Below are 24,395 nucleotides of genomic sequence, written 5' to 3' on the forward strand. Positions count from 1 at the left end.
GATTTACAGCGCTAGGGGTCACATGACGGGATAAGCCAATGAGCTCGCCAGGGCCAGCCGTCGGCTCCTTTGAAGTCTGAAATCCAATTATTTGTGTGTGTAAATGCGCTTCAAGGCGATTACTTGCCCGCCCCGGCCCACCCCCGGAATAACAAACCGTAATCATCCCTATTATGCGTGTCAACAAACTCTCCCTAAGAAGCATATGGACAGAAAGGATTTAATTTCCTTTTAAACCCACCGCCTATTGACTGTAATTGGCTGGCGGCGGACATCAAAGGGGAAATATGGGAATGCGATTGGAGGGCGGCACATCTAAGGCGCGAGAGCGTGTGTAAAGAGCAAAGGGCCTTTCACAAGAAACTGTAGAAATTACAGAGACCTCACCAGGCTGCCGCTCGCTCGCGGCCCAGCGCTCAGTCAAGTTGTTGCAAAATTCTGGATACTGACTGTCGCGGAGCGATTCAACTTCTGCTCGCGTGTGATTTTCACTGGCTTGTTTTCAATACATCATTCCGACACATTGACTTCGATTATCTTGAAAGGTCCGGTTAGGATTTGATTGACACAGAATTACCCAGCTTCTTCATATCGCTGTAACTTTTCGGCGACTCATCGTCGTATTTCACTCTATCGCGGTGTGCAGTGAAGGACTAATACAAACTGCGACATTGCAACATGTGGTGTGAATTTGCAGCGCGGCGCAACACAACATAAATTTTTACACAGTGTTGCATTCATATGTATCGAGTTAGCCGCTCATACCGCCCTTGACACAGTGAGTGAGAAAACTTGTGAGAGAGGGGATAGAGAGGGAGCGGAATATAGTGAGAGAGAAGACTGAGGAGAGAGAGCGAAAGAGAGAGCATAACACTAACAGTCGTGTCGCCAGCGCGTGCACCGCGCGTGTGATAAGACGGAGGGACGGGAAACTGACTGCCCTGCGCCCCGCCCACCTCTCACCTGTCCGATCATCAGCGGCAATTATCGAGCCATTAGGCTTGTGTTCCGCCATCAGTCTGTTCACACCTGAGGTGTCTCTCTTGACCCCACCATACTCCTCCCTCGCGGCGATTAATCCGATGCGGATCACTGAAGACTCTGTGGATAACTAACTAACTCGACTGTCTCTGATGCTGTCAAGAAACCAACTCCTACTGCAGAGCCTTCAAAACCAGTCAGCGTCTACGTGAGTCTTTGGAGATCTCCGGCGCAGAGTCTTCGAAGGAAGAGGAGGAGAGACTAAGTTGTGCGGAGAATTTGATGAAGGTGTGAGAAGGTGTTTGGATGACTGACTATATATCGTGTGACTGAAGATGACTGCCTGCACTATTCTGCCCCAGTACCAGGGGATATCGCACCCCTTGTCACAGGTGAGTTAAAACTATGGGAGATAATATAATATTTACTCTTGTATTCAGTACCAGGGGATATCGCACCCGTAGTCACAGACGAGTTAAAACGGTGGGAGAAAATATAATCAAGTTTACAATCTTGTTTCTTTCTGAATATTTTTAATGTCTGATAATAGTGTGTGCTCTTTTAAAGAATGTAACTATATACTGTACTTACATTGTTTTTCCAGTCTCTGTCTTTGATTGGATTGAGAGGAATACATTCATACGGTTTTTGAGTTTAAAAAATGTTACTTTTCTGTTGTTGCTTTTGTTGTATATGAAGACACTACATACAAGGACATTTCATCGCCCTTTGCATGCAAACCAACACAAGAACCTTCATAACTGTATACGTTTATTTTTTTTAACAATATATTCCATATTTTATTTTTCTATTTAGTTCTTTGGTACAGGAGACTAACATGCTTGCTTTGCCTGACAAGATACATGACTTTAGAAATTAACAAGAGAACAAAATCTTGTATGGACAAAATAATTTGCTGATTGATGTTTACCTACAAGTGTGATTATAGTGTACTGAATTTTCTTTTTGTGCGTGTTTGTCTTATATAATGATTGTATCATTATCTTAATTACACTTTCTTGTCATTTAGTTGTTCCTGTGAGTGATCTGTTACACTTTCTCCTGTATTTCTATATTGCTACAGAAGTTTTGATGTCGGCCAATGTCATCCAATTCTTGCTTTATGTCCTTTATTACTAACTATGAGTTGCCTTTTTTTAATACCGTTTTAGTCATATTTAATATCCATTATTTAGTTGGTAGAAATGAAAATAATGCCTTCAAATTCAAAAAAATCCTGTGACGAACATTTTGTAGAACTATTATGTCTACTTTCTTTGCCATTTGTACGGTCATTTCGGACTACAGGCTACAACTGCGGTACATGGTCAAGTTAAATCTGTCAATAGAATGTAGCAATAAAAGCAAATGTCAATTGAGACTATGATGATTAAATGGATAGAGGGACATAGTTGGGAACGAGAGAGAGAGAGAGAGAGAGAGAGAGAGAGAGAGAGAGAGAGAGAGAGAGAGAGAGAGAGAGAGAGAGAGAGAGAGAGAGAGAGAGAGAGAGAGAGAGAGGAGTCTTTGGGTCGAACAGCCCAAAAAGAAACTTCAGTTTGCTTGCATGAATACATTTTCTTGTGCAATTATTATTTGTTGCACTCTTTCTGCTATTACATGTTATATCCCCATATTTCAGTAGTTATGGTTATCTCAGTCGGTACGGGTACCTTCGCTGTCTCATCGTTGGACGACGAACATAATTTAAAACAAGTGATAATGTTATCGTATTATCAATTCATATACCTCACATTTATTATACATTATAGATTCTTACACTGTACACCACGTGCTGTCATTTCGTACTTTCACCATACCATCCCGAAGAAAGCAGGTTGTCGCTGCCGAAATATTGATAAAGAAAGTACTAATCTGGTTACTGCTATGAACTCTTTTTGTTTAAATTATAGATTCTTGTCTAGTTCCATCTTTCTTTGCCCCACCCTATACCCAAACCGAGTCCAGACCTACTGGTGTATACATTAATGATAATTGTACATTGTGATCGTATCTTAGTTGAACTGGCTTTCTTAATGATAGTAAAGTGTGCAGTAACTAATGCATGCATTGCCAGTTATGCTGGAGGGTCGATCCTTATGTCAGACTAAATTATATATAAAGTAACCCCAAACACGTAGTTTTGTCGGACAAAATCGTTCTTTTTGTACTCGGGCTTATTCCGAACACTGCACTAATTGCATGATTACAATATTAACTTCGCAATTATTTTGGCATATATATCTAAAGGAATAGTAAATTACAGAATAAATACAGGCAGTAGGCGTAGTGACCGGACACAAGAGGGCAGTGATCATTTCTTTATTGAACGTCCATTCCGTTGATGCCGGTATTGAGCCTGATACATGAGGTTTTAATACATACCACACCGACTCTATATCATTCATTATTACTGCACTAGGACTCCGGATTCAAGTTAGGTTAAATCCTCTGACGTCCTAGTAATAAAAAAACTCAGAATGCAGCAATTTAAGTGGTTTCATTAGTTTTCATTAGCTTTTGTTACGCTCGTGCATGTTTGTGTTTTATCATGGTAACAGCATCATGAGAATATTACGGCCCTGTAAGCTTTGTTGGTAAAACAATATCAAACTAGCCTTTCATGACTCATCTACTACATTCGTAATCTCTTTTTAAAAACGTATTCTTTTAAGAAGCAAACTTTTCAGAAATATAAGTAATGCCAGACTTAATCGACTCGGACTGGCTATAAGTCGTTTTTTGAGGGGGTTACAAATGTTCAAACAAAGTTTTGAGTCATTTGCAAATATTTTTTTTAGACTAGTAGAGTAAACTCATAGCACCGTAGCTATGTAGTGATGATTGTAAATACTGGTGATTATATAGTGAGGGACGGACGATGAAAAGAAAACAGAACTCTGCGTTGGTTGATTGATTGATTGATTGATTGACAGAATGATTGATTGATTGAATGGTTGATTGATTGATTGATTGGATACTTTGTGAGCGGAAAGGCCTTGGTTTTAAGAGCTTTCACTATTTAGTTAAAATTCGTCCGTGCTTGTTGGTAGTTTACCTTTCTTTAGTATTGCATGTTCGTTGTTCATGTGCATGGCCGTTATACAATACTTCAAGGAAACTAGATGTTTTGAATTGAAATCACTTCGGACTAGAACTAAATGAGATGATATGTAGATACGATAACATGAGGACAGATAGTAAGCATTGTCTTTTTATTTTATTTTTTTATATTTTTTATAAGGTATTGTTGTTCCATTCACGTTATTCAACTGCAATAAAGACAAAGAGAGGGTCAGAAATACTACGACAATTCCTACTCTTACCGACAACGATGTTCTGTGATTCATTTGTACAGATTATCGTCAGTTACTTTTAGAGGCAGATAGAGAGCTATAACTAAAAGACACTGACCAACACGATGATTCAGGGCCGGACTACCGGGGGGGGGGGGGGGGGTTATGGGGGTTGCGCAACCCCCCCCCCCCCCTAGCCTAAACATGTACCTCACTTATTCAAATTTTTTTTTTTACTATTGTTTATTTTATGCCGTTTCATGCAAGGAGCGACCATTTTCCTATCTCAGAATATGACCTACCCATGACCTACCCCACAAGGGGCTCTGAATTTCTCTATGAGATAATAAAGTATTCTTATTCTTATTCCCCTTGACCCCGCCCCCCTGGACCACCACTTGCAACCCCCCCTCCTCTTAGCCTAGTCCGGCCCTGTGATTGATAGCGTGGTATTAGCGATGAATATATTTAAGCAGTTTAGCAAAGAAAATAACAAAACTGTGAGCTATAATTCAAAGAATATCAGTTTAAAAGACTAGTACATAGTGCTTCTGTTCTTAAATGCCTCAGTTCTTTCTGCAAACAAAGGCACAAACAAATCATGTGTCGAGAAGAATGCACAATTTTCTCTGAAGAGTGAAAGAAATATACAAGCAGTATAGTAACAATTTGTTTACAATTTGAGTAAAGATACATTCCGTCTAGTGTAAGCTTCTTCTTCTGCGTTCGTGGGCTGAAACTCCCTCGTACACTCGTGTTTTTGCACGAGTGGAATTTTACGTGTATGACCGTTTTTACCCCGCCATTTAGGCAGCCATACGCCGCTTTCGGAGGAAGCATGATGGGTATTTTCGTGTTTCTATAACCCACCGAACTCTGACATGAATTACAGGATCTTTTCCGTGCGCACTTGGTCTTGTGCTTGCGTGTACACACGAAGGGGGTTATGTCACTAGCAGGTCTGCACATAAGTTGACCTGGGAGATCGGAAGAATCTCCACTCTTAACCCACCAGGCGGCAGCGACCGGGATTCGAACTCACGACCTCCCGATTAAGAGGCCGACGTCTTACCACCACGCCACTGCGCCCGTCAGTGTAAGCGATCATGCATGTTCACCATCACATATCTGTTGAGGCTTTTACACGTGATAAGAGCACCCTTCGACCTGGACACATGCAATACATCAACAGCCTGGCTGGGCGGGGATGTAGCTCAGTCGGTAGCGCGCTGGATTTGTATCCAGTTGGCCGCTGTCAGCGTGAGTTCGTCCCCACGTTCGACGAGAGATTTATTTCTCAGAGTCAACTTTGTGTCCAGACTCTCCTCGGTGTCCGAACACCCCCGTGTGTACACGCAAGCACAAGACCAAGTGCGCACGAAAAAGGTCATCTAATCCATGTCAGAGTTCGGTGGGTTATAGAAACACGAAAATACCCAGCATGCTTCCTCCGAAAGCGGCGTATGGCTGCCTAAATGGCGGGGTAAAAACGGTCATACACGTAAAAGCCGTGGGAGTTTCAGCCCATGAACAAACAAACAAACAGCCTGGCTGCTTCATGCGCAGAGAGGTCACTTTTGTTTATTTAATTTCGTAAATTGGAAAGGAAACAAACTTGCATATAGGTCGCGCATAGCTATATAAGTTGATTTGACGTTTTTAAACAACAACTAAACTATCTCAATCTGCTTCATTAATGAAACATCCAAATCCTACTATGCACAGAATACAGGCACACTGTTGATTTTGGGAACGTGGGTTATTCTTCAGAGCTTGGTACCATTTGGTGACATGCATTTTCTGTTCTTTAAATATGATAATCTATATTAAATGGCAAATGTATATAATGTATGTTCTTTACTAATGTCTTTGATAGACATCGTTAGATATGATAATACACACATTCATCAAAAACAAAGCATTCGTTTCTTTTTCGGCCAAGGATATATATTTAGAACCAGTACTTATTAGGGAAATCAATTGTATAGTCAAAATGACTCAGTAGAATAAAGAGATATCTCCCGGGCCGCGTTACATGGTTTTCACTTTTACGCAGCTTGGGGGAGTGTACAAGTGAGAGGCTGGACATATATCTGTGGCCGTGAACATGATTGTGAAACGGATGCTATCTTTAAAAGTTTATAATATCATTATAATATCATTTGGCACCACCTGAATTGAATTAATAAATCACATGCTCACTGATGAGCGTTTTTTTTTACTTGAATTTTACAGGACAGTTAAAAGATTTGACATAATTATTTAAACTGAATTTCAGTGATTAGCTATGAAAAAATATGTCAGATTACTTTTCCAGAATAAAATAGTGAGACCAATAGCTAACATAGAATTTACTTTGTACTGCTGGAATTGCACCGACGAGCAGAGATTCATATCTGTGAAGGATGCAAAAACATTATAACACCTCCATTTAGCTCTACTTTCGAACTCTTTTGATATTAATCAGTAATGATATGTCTCTTTGTCCAGTGTGTAACATCAATTGTACAAACTATTCTACAAGTTCACCTGCGACTTATTGACATATCAATATTCAACCAGTTTTCAAATAAATTACAGTAATAATCTATAATATCTTTGAAAGAAACCTATTGTCACATCCGCCGATTGTGGGTTCCAGTAAAATTGGTCAACATCAGACGACTCCTTACTTCAGCTGTATGTAAGTTATAATCTGTGTTAGTAATGCCCTTAATCTAAATACGAAGTCATGTTGTATCATTATTCGAACCGAGTCTATTTTCATTAATTCTAGTTCAAACGTGGGAAGAAAATAAAAGGAGTAAAGTAATTGTTCCTTGATTGTTAGTACTTTGGCAATTCAGCAGTGCTCTTGCTTCATTCCCAGTCCAAAGGTTCGATACAAACCAGTTTATCCTCTTCGTCTTCAATCTAAGGTCGTAATATAAACTTTGCCAAGATTTCCACCTGAAGAAATAGTCTTTCTGGCAGAGCAAAGAAACCCCAATCGCACCAAAAAAAGTATCAAGTCCCAAATGCAGGACTTAGCACGGTCGAAGCATTTTAGTTACAGTCTTTTCACTCCAAATTTGTTGTCACTCTAACACAGTTGGCAAACATTTGCGGCAGGAGGGACTTACCTATTATAGTGTACATTTCAATTGCCCGTTAATTCTGTCGTGGCTTCCTACCCCCGAAACGGGCACGCAACAAGCATACGACAGATTCGTTACCTGTAAACTTCAGGTAAATAACACCCGTGTAACTCTATGACCCTTTCCTTTGATCTTTTGGTCGGCTGGGCGGCTCTCTGACTCTTAGGTATGTACACCTGGGCAGTTAGTTTTCAGATCAGTGTACCCTTACCTGTATGGTCCGTTGACTGTTGATTTCTTTACTCGCTTTGATGGCGAGTCTTACCAGCACCTCCAGAGCAGAAAGAAACACACAAACAACAGGGAGTGCTTGGAAACAAATTGTGTTATCCTTCTGCGGAATTTACTTTTAGGGTGCGTGCACATTTCTTTTTAAGCGAAAAAGAAAACCAGCTATAATTACACAGACGTGTTAATGAACAAATACAGATTATAGTACACAAACAATAAACGCAGTCCTTATTACGGTGCTTTTCGGTGTATATGTGTTGACTTTTATCAAGAAAGCAACGTAAAGTTTCATACATTTGTAGTCCACAGTTTGTATATATAACTAACCATGCACAAGAAGTCTTACTTGCAATGCTGTCATAGGTTTTTCTGTGAGCTATGTTTGTCTTGCTGTTAAAAGAAGAGAAACAAACCCCACAATAATCAAAATACAAGATAGGTAAGTTGTTGGAACGTTTGTTATTGACAAGAATACGTTACATTTATTTTGGAACATTGGCAGTCTCTTTGTTTTTGGATAAACCCCACAATAAACAACGAATAAATAGTGTGCCTAAGTTTCTGGCACTAAAACGATTGAGTATCGTGCGCTTTAAAAAAAAAAAGTTCACTTTCCATGTTTGTATCGTATTTCGAGAGTGTGAAATGAAGTAATGTGCTTCAATACTGTTGTGACTTTCAGTCAAACGTTTTATGCATTATGCAATTAAAAACACACATCATAAACAAAGGATTTATACAAATCAAATATATTCAATGAACAATTAAACTACCTGATATAAATGGAATACCACGCTATATTTTCTCTTCCTCGTTTTTCAACTGTCACTCAGTCGATTACCTCCAGCTGGTTTCTTTCTTCGCCGCCTTCCAACCGTTCTCATTCTTCTACTAACATTTACCTCTCTCGGCCTGCTCGCCTTATTGCTTTACTACACATGTAATTCACACTATCAAAGCTGCGACCTACGATACCTGGTTCGCATTACAAGCGGGCAAGCCACAACGCGGAAACTATCTTCCTTACATTCAGGGACAGTCGTCATGCTGCGACGACGAGCCAGTTATACTCAGGCTAGAGCAACTTTGAGAGAGAGAGAGAGAGAGAGAGAGAGAGAGAGAGAGAGAGAGAGAGAGAGAGAGAGAGAGAGAAAGAGAGAGAGAGAAAGAGAAAGAGAGACAGAGAGATCAAGAGAGAGCGGGTGGCGGGGGGGGGGGGGGTGTAAATAAAACAAAAGCGGTGGTGCATGAGAGACCGAGAGACAGACAGATAACGAGAGAGACAGAGAGAGAGAGAGAGAGAGAGAGAGAGAGAGAGAGAGAGAGAGAGAGAGAGAGAGAGAGACAGAGAGAGACAGAGAGAGACAGAGACAGAGAGAGAAAGAGAGAGAGAGAGAAGTGCAAAAACAATCATTAATAAGTCGATCACACAATCATTAATATGAGGATGAAACTTGCTTGTTCATTTCAATGCTTCTTATTCTCCGTCAGGTGCCAGGATAGTGGTTCCGAATAACTCTCACTTACTCTATTGCACATGTGTGATGCACTTAGAGCTCTGACTTCCTTTTCTTTCTCAAATCATTAATGAGTGATTTTGATGGCGGACCGAAGAGTGTTAAGTGAGTGTGATCGTTTACGAGAAGTTGAGTGTGATCGTTTACGAGAAGTTTTAGACCTGTGGAAGTTGTTATGCATGAGACTATATAGATAATTATCCAAGCACGCGAAACAGTTTTACTTAGGGTTTAGACAGTAATTATCCCAATCACCTTAAACAAATATTATACCTCTTGGTGCCAGAACAGAAGTAAAAGTGGGTGACTGGAGGTGTAAATCCATACATATTTTTTCTTGTGAGGTACCTACGCAATTATGCTAAGGTGTTGTGGAACTTCAGAGTACTCCCTTCAGACCCTTGGACCAATGTTGGTGCCAACGAGGTGACCCCTGAAATAGCCAGAGTCTGAATGTGACTTAGAGTTAGAGAATGGCCAGAAAATCATATTTTCATTTTTACTTGAGTTAGCCGGGGTCTCAAAAGTGACATACTGCCAGCAGAGTGGCCAGCTAACCACAAGAATGTTGTTTTACCCGAGTGAGTCAGATCAGAATATTTACCCGAGTTAGCCGGGCTCTGAAAAGTGACTTATAGTATTACTGACCACAGTGTGGCCAACTAACCAATATATAATATATTTGTTTTTTTACCTGTGTGTCACGTCAGAATATTTACCTGATTTAGCCAGGGTCTGAAAAGTGACTTATACTGAGTCAGGTCAGTTATCCAGGGTCTGAAAAGTGACTTATACTGAGTCAGGTCAGTTATCCAGGGTCTGAAAAGTGACTTATACTGACCTCAGTTTGCACGTGGCCAGCTAGCCACAAAAATTGTTTGCACCTGAGTTAGCCAGGGTCTGAAAGGTATATACTGCCTGCAGAGTGGCCAGCTAACCACAAGATTTTGTTTTACCTGAGTGAGTCAGGACAAACAACGATCAAAAGCAACGGTCGAATAGTGCAGTCACTAGCTACCTCCGGATTGCAACGAGGCAGCTCACACCAGCTTTTTAGGCACCTTCAAGTCCGTAACTTCAAGCGGCTCACCACCGCGCGACAACCCGCTCAAGCCTCTTGCGCTGACTTCAAAGCTCGTCTTCTAATAGGTAGTTAGCCACGTGGAGACCATCTTGGCGCAATATGGAGCCCACCTGGCACACCGTTGTCGTTTAGGTGTAGGTTTGAAGTCGGATATCATGTTGGGGTGGATTTTTTTCTTTCAACTCTAAGGAAAACAGTATGTTGAGGAGGATCGTTTTCCATGGAAAACAGTATTGGTTTGCTTTAGTGTGTGTAATCGTTTATTTTGATATTTTATGATAATTCTGTGAAGGTGTCGTTTGGGTGTAGGTTTGAAGTTGTGTTGGGCATGATTTTGAGGGAAAACAGTATCGGTTGTTTTTATGTGGAGTCGATTGCTTTGCTATTTTATATTTCTGTGAATTCAGTTTTGATTAGGTGTCTTTGTCGGAAATTGTAGCTCAGGTGGGGAATCAGCTTAAGGTAAGACGGTGCCCGGGGGTATTTTACACCCCCCATCTCTCTCTCTCTCTCTCTCTCTCTCTCTCTCTCTCTCTCTCTCTCTCTCTCTCTCTCTCTCTCTCTCTCTCTCTCCTGATATACTTTTCCTGTGTATGTTTAGCTTACCCTTTCTCTCCCTGTCTCTCAGAATCTGTTATTTTGACATTTTGGCGTTCGCGCGAATTCTTTTTTGATTAGGTATCTCCCTGGGCACTTGCTTTCCAAAGCGATATTTTTATATTATGATAGTTCAGTGTATTCATTTTTGATTAACTCGTTCAGCTATCAGTGGTAAGCTAGGTTGGGATTAGATTTTTACTGGGAAGCACTGACGTGTCCGCGTTCGTGTCAATAATTGTACGGTATTGACCCGGGTTTGAGTGGCTTTCTTGAGCTATGAGAGAGTATCGTAATACCTGTTATACCCTCTTACCTGTGTACATTATGATGTGGGGATAAATGCAGATGTTTGATTTGATACCTGTGGGCAGCTGGCCAAGATGCACCGACAGAAAAATAATCAAATTTGAAGGAATTGAATGTCTGCATACTTTTTTCTCTCTCTCGATCTCTCTCTCTCTCTCTCCGTCTCTCCGTCTCTCTCTCTCTCTCTCTCTCTCTCTCTCTCTCTCTCTCTCTCTCTCTCTCTCTCTCTCTCTCTCTCTCTCTCTCTCTCTCTCTCTGCCTGTATGTGTGTGTGTCTCTCTCCCTGTCCCTCTGTATGTCAGTCTGTGTGTGTCTCTCTTTCTCTCTCTCATCTGTGTGTGTGTGTGTGTGTGTGTGTGTGTGTGTGTCTCTTTCTGTGTCTCTCTTCCTATATCTGTCTGTCTGTGTGTCTGTCTCTTTCTCTCTCTCTCTCTCTCTCTCTCTCTCTCTCTCTCTCTCTCTCTCTCTCTCTCTCTCTCTCTCTCTCTCTCCCCCCCCCCCCCCCCCGAGTGTTCCGCACGCAAAACAGTATGTGCCCATACACTTTTCTTTCAAAGGAGTGCCACAATTAAAGTAATGTCGTTTTCCTTAATTCAAGTAAGGATGCTTTTCACTCTAAAACTAACCCAATTTTTCCACTCTATTTTCGTGTCGTCTGGGTAACATTAAGTACTGCTATACAAAACTGATGTGTTAAAACAGTTCAAGTTTTAACCTTTTAGCTTAATCCAGGCTAATAAAGATTAAGGATATTTTTCTGTTCTAGTTCTCCTTTCCATGGTGATGAACGCTGATACTCATGCCAAAATGTGCATGATTACCTTACTTGGGTATATGTTTGCCAGGACTTTTTATGTAGCTATCAATAGTTCAGACAAGAAGAACACTAACATTATCCCTACGGAAGATGGCAACGTGAAGAGTTTAACTTTTAAAACTTAAATTATTTTAAGACAATAACTTTTCTGCAAATTAAATGTTTTCCTCGCCCTTTTCTTTCCAGTTGATGGGGATTAAAATGTCATGCAAAAAAATGTCATGCAAAATGAAAATGTCGCCGGATACTATTGCACTCTACACACAGTACAGCTGGGTGTAGGGTAAACGTGCCTAAAGTGGCGTGATCAGGGATTACCGTGGTCTCTGCTCCCGAGTGCAGCCAATCGCCGACATCAAAGGGATTGATCACCGCCGCTCGTAAGCCGATTGATTCGTGAATTTTCAGGATGAGGAATCATTGCGTTAGCCTACAATTAGTGATAGGAGTGGTGTGTAGCTAGGTGGTGGCTTTGATCTCGCTGGCTTTGAACCGTGAGGTGTGGGTGTTGTTAACATTTTGAAGGTTGAGAGCGTTTCAATGTTGAATTGGATTTTTATTGGGCGCGTGGTCTATTCTTGTAGAGAATAAGACGACTAGTTCTTTTGAGTTCAATATGTTGATCCATTTTTCGTGCTAGAAAGATACATTTTCTATGCGAGTAAAGAAGGAAAAATATTACTTTCTATAACAGACAACCGTCAATGTGTTACATAAACATGTTCTCTTAGTCTTGTACTCGTAGACAGTAAAAGGGATAATCTCGGCCAAAAAGATAATACTAATACCAAAGAAGCACTGTTAAATCCAGTTTTACCGAGTAGCTGAAATAATGGTATGGTATAAAAGGTTTAGAGAAAAAACACCTAGCAGGACTAAATGTTGACTTGAATTTAATCTTTTTGAACTTCGATTCTTTATACTCATATTCTTGGAGAGAAGGTGTTTTAAACGATGAATGAGAACAAAGTATATTCATCTGTAAACTGTTTGGTTTCTACTCTTTACGAATCGCAGACACTCTGTCCAAAAGTGTGCACATTAAGACTATATAGTTTACACTCGTATCCCTCGCAGTTTGACACCTCCAAGTACATCATTAGTTTAGATTATTTTCAGTTATCTGCAGCCCAAATAGGCTGGTGAGATTAATATTAATGTCAGTGAGATCTTAATATTAATGTCATTGAAATTGCGCAGGAAAACCAAAACTAAACGCAGAAACTCTGACTCACAGTAGGCAAACCAAGGCTGTTTAACATCGTATCCCACGCACATCCACACCTGTACGTATATATGATCATTTTCGGTTCTCCCCAGCGGTCTTTAACACACTGAAAACCAAAGATAGGCTGCTGAGATAAATATTAATGTCATTGGAATTGCAAAGAAAAAACCACCCACGCAGAAAATCGAAGTAGGCAAACCATTGACAGAGGCGATTCATTATCGTATCCTACGCACCTCCACACCAGTCCTGCAAACACATGATTGTTTTCGATTCTCCCCTGTGGTCTCTGTAACACACTGAAAACCAAAGATAGGCTGCTGAGATAAATATTCATGTCCTTGAAAACCACGAAGAAAAGAAACATGGAAGAGCCACTTGTGGTGCATGCTATTTTTGATGAGAGTCGTGGTGCTATTTTTGATGAGATATGTACCAAACACACCCAACCTACCTGCAGACAAGTTGGCCGTGGTTAATTATCCTCCTACTCTAACCTTGCTGTCCTTTCAACATAAATCGTTCTCCAGTGCGCTTTCCATCTCTATGATCTTTGTCAATACCTCACCTTTTTAGTTCAGCTCCATATTTTCATCAACCTGGATAGTTAGTCTCTTTCTTCTTGAAACCTTTTTTTTGTATTCCCTTTCCTCCTCCTCCTCCTTACTCCTCTCTCGCTTTCTACTTTCTCTTCTCTTCTTGTCTTTGTCAATACCTCACCTTTTTAGTTGTGCTCCATATTTTCATCAACCTGGATAGTTAGTCACTTTCTTCTTGAAACCTTTTTTTAAATTTTATTCCTCCCCCTCACCCTTTACCTCTCTCTCTCTCTCTCTCTCTCTCTCTCTCTCTCTCTCTCTCTCTCTCCCTCTCTCTCTCTCTCTCTCTCTCTCTCTCTCTCTCTCTCTCTCTCTCTCTCTCTCTCTCGTTTTCTACTTTCTCTTCTCTTCTTGTTCTCTTTAAAGCCTTGCTCGTTTTTGTCTCGAAGACACGTTTGATGTATTGTGGTGTGACGGAGTGTTCTCTTTCATGTACGATCAGCTGACTAGGGCTGGGAGCTTTGGGGTAGAGAGTAGGGACGTGTGTGTGTACACTGGGACTGCATTCAGCCAGCCCGTGTGTCTTTGAAGCCAGGGGGACAAGTGGGCCAGACCTTGTTGAGATGACAGGCAGGTTCAAACACTGATAGGGGGGGCTCGGGCTTTGATCTGCTTCCCTTTTGCTAAGGTCCAATTAAGTTCTTTCTTTTCTGCGCCAGTTTTTAGTGGTAGAAAATTTTGATTTTTTTTCCTCCCTTGTCTGGTTTTAGAGGATATAGGAGCTTCTGATTGCAGTTCGTTTGCACCTAATGCCGTCACTTACACTCTGAGACACAGGAAGGGGAGGGGCGGATGAGGGAACTTAGGGTTGGGGGAGGGGTTGGGGCAGAGGCAAGGAGCAGGAGCGAGTCTGTTGGCGGGAGAGAGAGGTTGCGTTCATTAGTTCATTTCAGTTGCAAGATTATCCCTTATTTCTTGCTATATATATTATAGTTACTATTCTGCAGGATCTAATACGTACCGGTTCTCACGTGCTGATCTATTCGTGTGCTTTTCCCCCCTGACAGGGTAACTCAACACTGAGCAGAAGATATGTCTCTAATTTTTGTTCTGTGTTACAGTCCGGCAAATGTCGAAGAAGTCGCATTTCGATTTTTGTTCGGTTTGCTACAGATTCGTGTGATAATTTTATGTTTTGGTGTGCTTCGAAATTCATTTTTTTGCCCGGGTATGACATTTCTTCTACGCTGTCTCCTCTTCCTCCTGCTTCTGTCTGTGTTCGCCATGTGGGCGTTAATGCACGTTTTACTTTTTTTTATCCCTTTCCTGGGCTGCCATAATCTGTTGGGAATACGCAAAGCCATAAGCCAAAACGGTTTAATAGAATTACTGCTTTCTGTTTTCAGGAGATGGATATCTCGAAACAACGACTCACTGCTATGGGACCATGTGGACGTCTTCCAACAGTGCCAGAAGTTCGCCGTCCGATGCCCACCTTCCTGCAGATTCCTTCAGGCTGGAGGCCGACTCCCCATCCCCACCCTCACTCCCTCCAGCACCCGTTATCCGAGATCAACCTCAACAGCAGCGCATGCGTGCCGACCTCCCACCCTCACGGTCTTCCGGTCCCGGTGACATTGTCCTTGGGAAGCCCTGGAGGTCAGGCAAGGTCACCGCCTTCACCTTTAGAGTATGAGATGTACCAGGCCAGGCTGTTGCAACAAAACATGATGGCGGCGGGGAGAGGATTGCCTGTGATACCACCGTCATCAGTGGGCATGCCTCACCAGCACCCCTCAGCGTCTCTCCCTTCCCCGTCAGTGCCTCACCACCCCACCCCCTTGAGTCCACACCATCCCCAGCCGTCCAAGCAGCTGTCGCCACCGCCGGCCAGTGAAGCAGAGCTGTCTTGGTGGAGCGTACACTCCAACCTTGGAGCCAGCCTCTCCCCCAACGCCCTCCATCCTCACCGGCATCCTCCTCCACCTCATCCTCACCATCAACTCCTCTTTCCTCACGGTCCCCACCCCCACCCGCGGCTGCACCCCCATCCCGGTCTTCCACAGCATCCGATCCCAGCAGACTTAGGCCTGACGGGAGCTCTCTTCCCTGCCGCCTTCAAGCCCGCGACCATGACCCCTACACGGCGCTGCAGAAGATGCCGGTGTCCCAACTGCCAGAACTCCACCGGAGGAGGAGGCAGTCCGGGAAAGAGGAAGCAGCACATCTGTCACGTCAGCGGCTGCGGGAAGGTCTACGGCAAGACCTCCCACCTCAAGGCGCATCTCCGCTGGCACGCAGGGGAGCGACCCTTCGTCTGCAACTGGCTGTTCTGCGGTAAGAGCTTCACGCGCTCTGACGAGCTGCAGCGGCATCTCCGCACCCACACTGGCGAAAAGCGTTTCGCCTGCACGGAGTGTGGCAAGAGGTTCATGCGCTCAGACCACCTGTCCAAGCACGTGAAAACGCACGAGGGAAGGAAGCTGGCGGTGGGGGCCAAGTCCCCGGCCTCTCAGGCCTCCAGCGTGGAGGAGGCCTCTCTGCGCAGCTCTCCTGCTCACGTCACGGATGACGAGGATGACGACATTGATGTAGATGGTGACGTAGACTCTGACGTGTCCGACAACATTGACCTGGAACGTGTTGATGGTAGTAGTGAGGGGGAACAGCAGTTGTAGTTTCTCCTCTTCCTGCTTCGCAGCGCACATTACAGTTTTATGTTTTAAAACACCCTGTGATTGATTATTCCTGCATTTAGACGAGTTTGTTTCTGCTGCACTTATTACGGATGTTTCTATGTGCCTCTTGACGTAGACAGAATGTGTAATGCATATGACGTCATTGATTGTGTTATTTAACAAACAAAAAACACGCTTTATCAAACACCGTTGACCTGGAAGTATGCTACGATCTTGCAACAACGTTGAAAAAAAGTGATTAGTGTTTGTCGCCAGAACATCCGAGTCTTGTCCATGAAGAAAATGAGGTGTTCAGCTAATGATAGAGACATTGGTGTTGATCTGTTGAAGGAAACTACGAATGATGGCCGTGAAGTGCAACACTCCAAGACCAACTGTGTGTGAGTTTTAAATGAAGTACAAACTTCTGACAGTAACTGCAATGACACGGAAGCTGATTTCGGAAATGTAAATGAAAACTGTGATGCAAATATGCAAATTACTTGTCTACAACAGTGGGAAGACAATCGCATTGTTACTGATGTCAAACCCAATCGGAATATTAAGCAGTAGGCTGCTGGTAAGTCTTCTTTTTTCACGTATGTTGATGAATTATGGACGACAATATTTTGCAACTTAAGAAAAGTGTCAAAGCATTTAAAAGAAGAGACGGAATCCATTGTGACATTACGGTGAGTTTGAAGCACGCTTGCGTTTATTTAACTACCATTTGAACTTTTTTTTACTTTTTTTTTTTTACTTAGCACTTGCTGCTCACGTTTCACGCTGAATTGTGTTAGTTGTTTGAACTTCTTTGGCTGTGATGTGTTAACTGTTGCTTGTAATTTCTCTGTGAATGGGCACTAACGCGATTAAAAAAAAACAAAAACACGTTTGTAGTTCAAAGCCTTGGCATTAGTGTATCTCATTTTGTAGTTTCTACATTCGTCCAAAATCAATCTGTTTTTGACTATTTTATTGAAAAAGTCGCATTTTAAAATATGTCACATTGCGAGTCGTCACTTAAGTTACTATTTCACAGCATTTTGGGGCGATACAAATGTGAGCCTTTGCAGCTTTTATGTTTTTTTCTTCTACTAGTTTGCGGTGATAATCAATATGTCAGTCACTGTCGTTCGGATTTGTATAATGACTGATACATTATTTCAACATTATCAGAATGATGTGAAAAGTATTTTTGTATTTCCGTTATAACTGATAAGCTTTTACCTACTATTAATATCTTAAAAGACTGTTATTTACTGGACTGTGCACAATCATATAAAACAGTCAAGCTTTAACGTTATGTACCTCAGCCGACTTCCGTTATTACACATCGAATGTGAAGGATACCCCCCCCCTCTCTCTCTCTCTCTCTCTCTCTCTCTCTCTCTCTCTCTCTCTCTCTCTCGTTCTCTCTCTCTGTCTGTCTCTGTCTCTCTCTCTCTCGTTCTCTCGTTCTCTCTCTCTATCTCTCTCTCTTTCATTGTCTCTCTCTGTCTCTCTCTCTGTCTCTCTCTCTCTCTCTCTCTCTCTCTCTCTCTCTCTCTCTCCTGCTCTCTTTTATCTGTTTGTCTCTTTTCTGTCTTTTTTCTCTGTTTGTCGCTATCTCTGTCTCTCTCTTTCTCTCTGTATTTTTGCATTCACCTAACGTTTCCCTTCTCGTCTTTCTCGCTTGCATCTTTTCTGATTAAATGGACGTATAACAGTCAGGAAATTGTCGGGGAGACTTGGATGTTCGGCTGGGTACGAGGTGGGTATCCACAAATACAATTTTTATGAAAAGGAGACGCACGTTCGCTTGAATGTTTGTGCATGTTAGAGCACGATTCAACGTTTCTTGTTATTTTTATGTTTATTTTGTTTGATGTTCATGTATGCGTCCGAACGCCCAAATCACCGGTGATATATTTTGAAAGGTCGAGGAGAAATTGTACACAAGAAGAGTTAGAGCGTAATGGAGCAAAGAGAACAGATTAATCGCCCTTACTATTGTATGTCAATAGATTAAGGTACGATTGTATATTAAAAGTGAGTTATACAATTTAGTGCGATAATTTATTGCTTATTTTAATTGTGATACATAGTTTATATCATGTTGAGAATGTATAGATCTGTCTTTTGGACGTATATTTCATATAGTATTTCTGTTTTGCTTGAATTATATATTTGATTGTGTCTATTCTTCTTTGCTGACAATCAACGCAGTAAATAAATACCGCATATGCCAAAAACTCCTTCTTTCAGTTTAAAGTAATGTATTAGGCTTTTAGCATAGATTACAGGTTCGATTGATCGATTTTGAAACTTTTGAGATTTTTTCTTTTATCGGTTTTAATTTCTCTTTGTTAGAGTCACAGCTTCTATTGCTTCTTATCGAGATATAGGCTTCAAATGGTACACTCTAAAAGTGTAAATTAAAGCTTATTTGTGAAAAACAAACAAACAAAGTGAAGCATCATGAATTTTAAACCACATGATTGACTTGTGCGCTTTTTTAACTGTTGTTCAGAAATGCAATGTTAATTATGCATCTATTTAGATTATTGTATTGCAATGCTGTTTTATTCGATTTTCTATCATGTGTTGATGCAATCATTGATAAACAAAATGTTGAAATATGCAAACCTCTGTTTAATTGTGTTTTGTGATGACGGATGTCTGTTGTCGATGGGATTTGGTATTAATCGATGTCTTGCAACTTGAACTTGTTTTGTGAATTGGGTTTTCATAAATTCATCAGAGAAAACCCAACGACAGTCTAACGTCAAATTGTAAAAGTTGGATTAATCCTTTGGAAAAAAAATACATAAAAATAAACAGCCAATAGCAACACAAGCGTGACTTCACCACACACACACACGCACGCAAGCACGCTCTCTCACACACTAACACACACACTAACACACACACACACACACACACACACACACACACACACACACACACACACACACACAAGATGCATTCATTTGGTTTGTTATCTCTGCTTCAGTAAAAAAAAATCTTTACTGAAGTAAAGGTTGGTATTTTCAAACACAAATAAAAATCAAAATGACAAAATAGGCAAAGATTAAAAGTCTATGCCCTATACAATTGCCAAGGCGGCGATGGCAGCAACACAGGCAATACCAATTTTTTTTCTTGCGTGTAAGTCATTCATACACTGTGAATGCGTGAGTCTTCTTCTGCATGGTACATGTTATACGAGAAATCTGGAACAAAATAATTGCAAATGTTGTGCAGAAAAAGGTTCATAACGCATCAAAAGTGCAATAAAGCATCATAAAACCTCAAATTCATACACTGACATCAGAAACAAAAGATACATTACACCAATAATTCTCGGCATAGCTAAGAAGAGAAAATAAACGGCACGATAAACCAAACGAAAGAGAACCGTGCGTATTCTACATGTGTTCAGTGTTAGTCCAGCCTCGTTTGTAAACACTGGTTCGCCTCGAATTAACGAACATTCTATAAAAGCAACGAGTATATCAAAGTTATTTAGATCAAACAAGACGAAAGTGTTAGGCTAAGATTTGTTTGGGGACAGCTTTTTCTTCGTGTTATCAGCCTCACATTTCAGCAGGCATACTTTTAGGTGTATAATAATAAAAAAAAGAGTAACCCCCTCCCTCCCGGCAACTTCTCTCAAACTCTCAAACAGAATTTAATTAAAATTGCGCGTATCGTTGTGCTTTGCTTATATTGATCACAGAGAAAATAACATTTCGTGGCTGCTTTTTGTCGACTAGCAGTTTAATGTATATATTTATGAACGAATGAAATGAACACTCTATTTGTACCGTCTCGATATTGCATCTCAAATTCGGCATCCACATTTTCAAATGCAGAAAACCTTGTAAGTTCAATTCGGGTTTGAGATTTAAAAGAAGGAATCCTACCATAAAATTTTTGTCAGTATCACAATGAAAACTCACACTTTCATTGTAAATCACACAAAGGCGGGGACACATTTGTGGGAACACATTTGCGGGGACACATTTGTGGGGACACAATTGTGGGAACACATTTGCGGAGACACATTTGTGGGAACACATTTGCGGGGACACATTTGCGGGGACACATTTGCGGGGACACATTTGTTGGAACACATTTGCGGGGACACATTTGTGGGGACACATTTGCGGGGACACATTTGTGGGAACACATTTGCGGGGACACATTTGTGGGGACACATTTGCGGGGACATATTTGTGGGAACACATTTGCGGGGACACATTTGCGGAGACACATTTGTGGGAACACATTTGCGGAGACACATTTGTGGGAACACATTTGCGGGGACACATTTGCGGGGACACATTTGTGGGAACACATTTGCGGGGACACATTTGTGGGAACACATTTGCGGGGACACATTTGCGGGGACACATTTTCTTCAAATCCGAAACATTTATCACACACCACTCCGTTCGATTAGAAGTGTTTGTGCCTACATAAATAAATCAAAGAAGAAAATAAAGGAATAAAAGAGGTATTGTACATCAGAATGCCACTGCCCATGGTGGGTCAAACACATTTGCACGATGTTTGTTGAAAAAATGATTAAAAACAAAAAGAAGTGTTTTTGCCTGGAGGGTAGGCTTACATCAGTAATATTTCAAGTTTCTGTGGACAAGATCAATAACAGAATTTGATGTTTTTATATACAGATCAGAGAGTCCTGGCAATTGCTAATAAACAAGAAAATTGCTAAATATGCACTTCAATCAAAAGTAGAAAAGGACAAGCATCTGAGGGACTTCACCGCTCGGCGTTATGTGTCATTTTTCCACACATTCTTTTTAGTTGGTTTTTTTTACCTCAGTTTACGCACACTTTATCTTGGGGAGGGGGGGGGGTCAAATTTATTGGATACCGTTGTTCAAATGCAAAGCTTCCTCGACAACCACAAAAAGCTTCTAAAGGAATTACTTTACCCAGCACTCCTCTTCTGCCTATACTTTCTCCTATATTTTTATGAGACATGCGATATGCATCACACTTTAGATATAAAACAGGGAACATTTTTGGCAGTTGTGACAGTAATAACGATCGACTTTTTGCAGAATTTCATTCACGTTTAAGGTGATGTACAAACAATATCGCACGTGCATTCAAAGTTCAGGAAAATCTGAAGAAAAATGTAGGCTACACCACAAACATAGGCACAAATGCTGTGAGCGACACTGAACTTGACCCCCCCCCCCCAATACAACAGTTAAAATTATACAATACTTTGTGTGACTAGACTAACTATTTACAATAAGAAGTGTATGACACTGATCGCCTCGAAACGACGATAGCAGAGTGTGATACAAAGTAAAGACAACCCATACACCACTAATCTGTGAAACAGTGTATGTTAGAAAAAGCTGCAGGTCACTTGTATGGCACTGATCGCAATGAAACGACAACAACCGAGAATGATAGAAAGAGAGCCCATACGCCACCAATGTGTGCGACATGTGAGAAAAAGCTGTATGCGAAAAAGCCGCTGTATGTGTGTATGACATCGATCGCTATAAAACGACGATAATCAGTCGAGTATGATACAGATACATATACTGATATGTATGTGTGTGTGCGTGCATCCGTTTGTGTATGTGCGCATGTGTTGTTTGTGTGCGCATGTGTTGTTTGTCTGTGTGTGTGTGTGTGTTTGTGTGTGTGTGTGTGTGTGTGTGTGTGTGTGTGTGGGTGGGAGTGTATGTATACAATATTCGAAAAATACGCCACGAATCAGTTAGAAAAAGCTCTACATGAGAACAAGTTGTAGTGTCAGTGTATGACGCTGATCGCTACGAAACGACGATAGCAGAGTATGAGACCAATAAAGACAGCCCGTACACCACCAATCTGTGAGATGTGCATGTGAGAAAAAGCTGTGTGTGCACGTGCAGTGCAGTCATGCGTAAAATATCCCCCTGCCCTAGCGGGTCGCCCGGCGAGGGCAAATCCTTTGATGTGGGATCACTGTTACACGATCTAGGCGGTGAAGCGGCTCACACACGCCCACACACACACACACACACACACACACACACACACACACGCGCGCGCACACACACACACACACACACACACACACACACACACACACACAAACAACACACACACACACACACACACACACACACACACACGCGCGCGCGCGCACACACAAACAACACATATATACGCACATACAGAAACGGATGCACGCACGAACGCACACACACTGATATACACACACGCACGAACGTACACACAAAGACACGCACGCACACACACACACACACACACACACACACACCCACGCTCGCACGCGCACACACACACACACACGCACAGACACAAACACGTACCCAAACGCATGCACGCACAAGCACGCACACGCACACATACAGATACTCACACTCACATTCACATTCACACGCACGCACGCACGCACGCACGCACGCACTTACACGCACGACCGCACGCACGCACACAGACACACACAGACACACACACACACACACACACACACACACACACACACACACACACACACACACACACACACTGTATACAAAAAACTGTGCGAAAAGGTTTTTTTTAATGTCGGCTGCATTTGCCCGAGTATATTTTTTGTCTTGAAGTTAGAGAACTAAAAAAAATGGGTCTAAAACCGTGCGGACTGTTTATGTTTGGCAATATCATTTTGTTCAGCAAATTTCGTAAAGAACATCTCAAATAAAGCCTGTGTAGGACTCTCTCGATTTTCGAAAGTCGATCTGTGTTTATAGTCATGCCAAATGTACAGAATAGGCCTCTCGGTTTTATGTATAACATTTTTTTGGTGTAGGCATTAGAGCTTACAGGATACAGCAATATAAATATACGAAGATGAAGAAAAAACAAACACCCTCCTAGATTAAAGGAGAACTCAAATAAAACTTTTCTCATTCGTTACGATTCTCATCAAATAGCGTAACGTCGTAATTTGATCAAAAATGTCATAGCTCAGTTGGTAGAGCACTGGACTTGTGATCGGAAGGTCGCAGGTTCGAATTCGGGCCGGGACGGACACGGGTCAACTTTATGTGCAGACCCAGAGACGGAAGCCATGTCCCACCCCCGTGTCATCACAATGGCACGTAAAAGACCTTGGTCATTCTGTCATAAGTGCAGGTGGCTGAATACACCTAAACACGCAGACACCTGGGTAGCGCGACTCCGTTGCTGCTAGCTTTCCACTGGGAGGAAGCGACCCGAATTTCCCAGCGATGGGACAATAAAGTAATGAAAATGAAATGAAATGAAATGAAAATGAAATGGTATTTTTTGCTGAAATATAAGTGAGAAATACATCATTGGTGTCCTTAAGATAACACCGTTCAAGGAGTCTGAGAAGAACCAGCCGAGAAAATAATACTGATGCATATTGCACATCTATATTTGATTAATTAAAGTCAAGTGCAAGGTGCGTTGCACAAATTGATGAAGTGTGTTATAATCTACAAAACTCCACGTGCATGGCTTTTTAATTTATTCTTGGCGTGAATCTTCAACGGATAAAGGCATAGTGACAGAGAGCTTAACGTTAAAAGTTGGAAGTTTACACATTTGAACAATTTTCGAGGCTGGTTTGGATTGGTCAGCCAACTTGACTGAGTTTCAAAAAACGCCATAAAACCCTGATTTACAAATCCAAGATGGAAGCACGGCCCATGACTTGAAAGATTGATTGTTGCCAAAGATAACGTCCGATTTTGGACAAATATTTCTGCTAGGCGACATATATTCTAACTTCAAATAAGGCTTGTCGCATCATTTCGAGTTACATGAGAATGTGATCGGTTTGTTTGTTCAGGGGGAGTCTGACACTGATATGATCAGCGTGCAATGATTGTGTAAGTATAAACTATCCGAAGTCTTCAATGTATATCTCCATGGGGTTTACAACGATGGTTTACCAAGATATGCATGTGTAACAATCAGCATAATTCAA

At 41.6% G+C, this 24,395-nt stretch overlaps 1 protein-coding gene across 1 annotated transcript; it reads left to right on the top strand.

Moving 5' to 3' along the window:
- The first annotated feature begins 430 nt into the window (after positions 1-430).
- On the top strand, positions 431-17,826 carry LOC138960122 (transcription factor Sp5-like). The gene is made up of 2 exons (XM_070331874.1): positions 431-1,373; positions 15,143-17,826. Exons 1-2 carry the CDS (start codon positions 1,317-1,319, stop codon positions 16,412-16,414), a joined length of 1,329 nt encoding a protein of 442 aa, XP_070187975.1. The 5' UTR covers positions 431-1,316; the 3' UTR covers positions 16,415-17,826.
- Positions 17,827-24,395: the final 6,569 nt, after the last annotated feature.

Source organism: Littorina saxatilis, linkage group LG2 (genome assembly GCF_037325665.1).
Source record: "Littorina saxatilis isolate snail1 linkage group LG2, US_GU_Lsax_2.0, whole genome shotgun sequence".
Taxonomy (NCBI): domain Eukaryota; kingdom Metazoa; phylum Mollusca; class Gastropoda; order Littorinimorpha; family Littorinidae; genus Littorina; species Littorina saxatilis.

What these genes read in the sequence shown, in the direction of transcription:
- LOC138960122 (XM_070331874.1), top strand. Translation starts at nt 1,317, where the DNA reads ATGACTGCCTGCACTATTCTGCCCCAGTACCAGGGGATATCGCACCCC. An exon ending in TATCGCACCCCTTGTCACAG is followed by an intron (nt 1,374 to 15,142) that starts GTGAGTTAAAAC and finishes TTCTGTTTTCAG; the next exon opens with GAGATGGATATCTCGAAACA.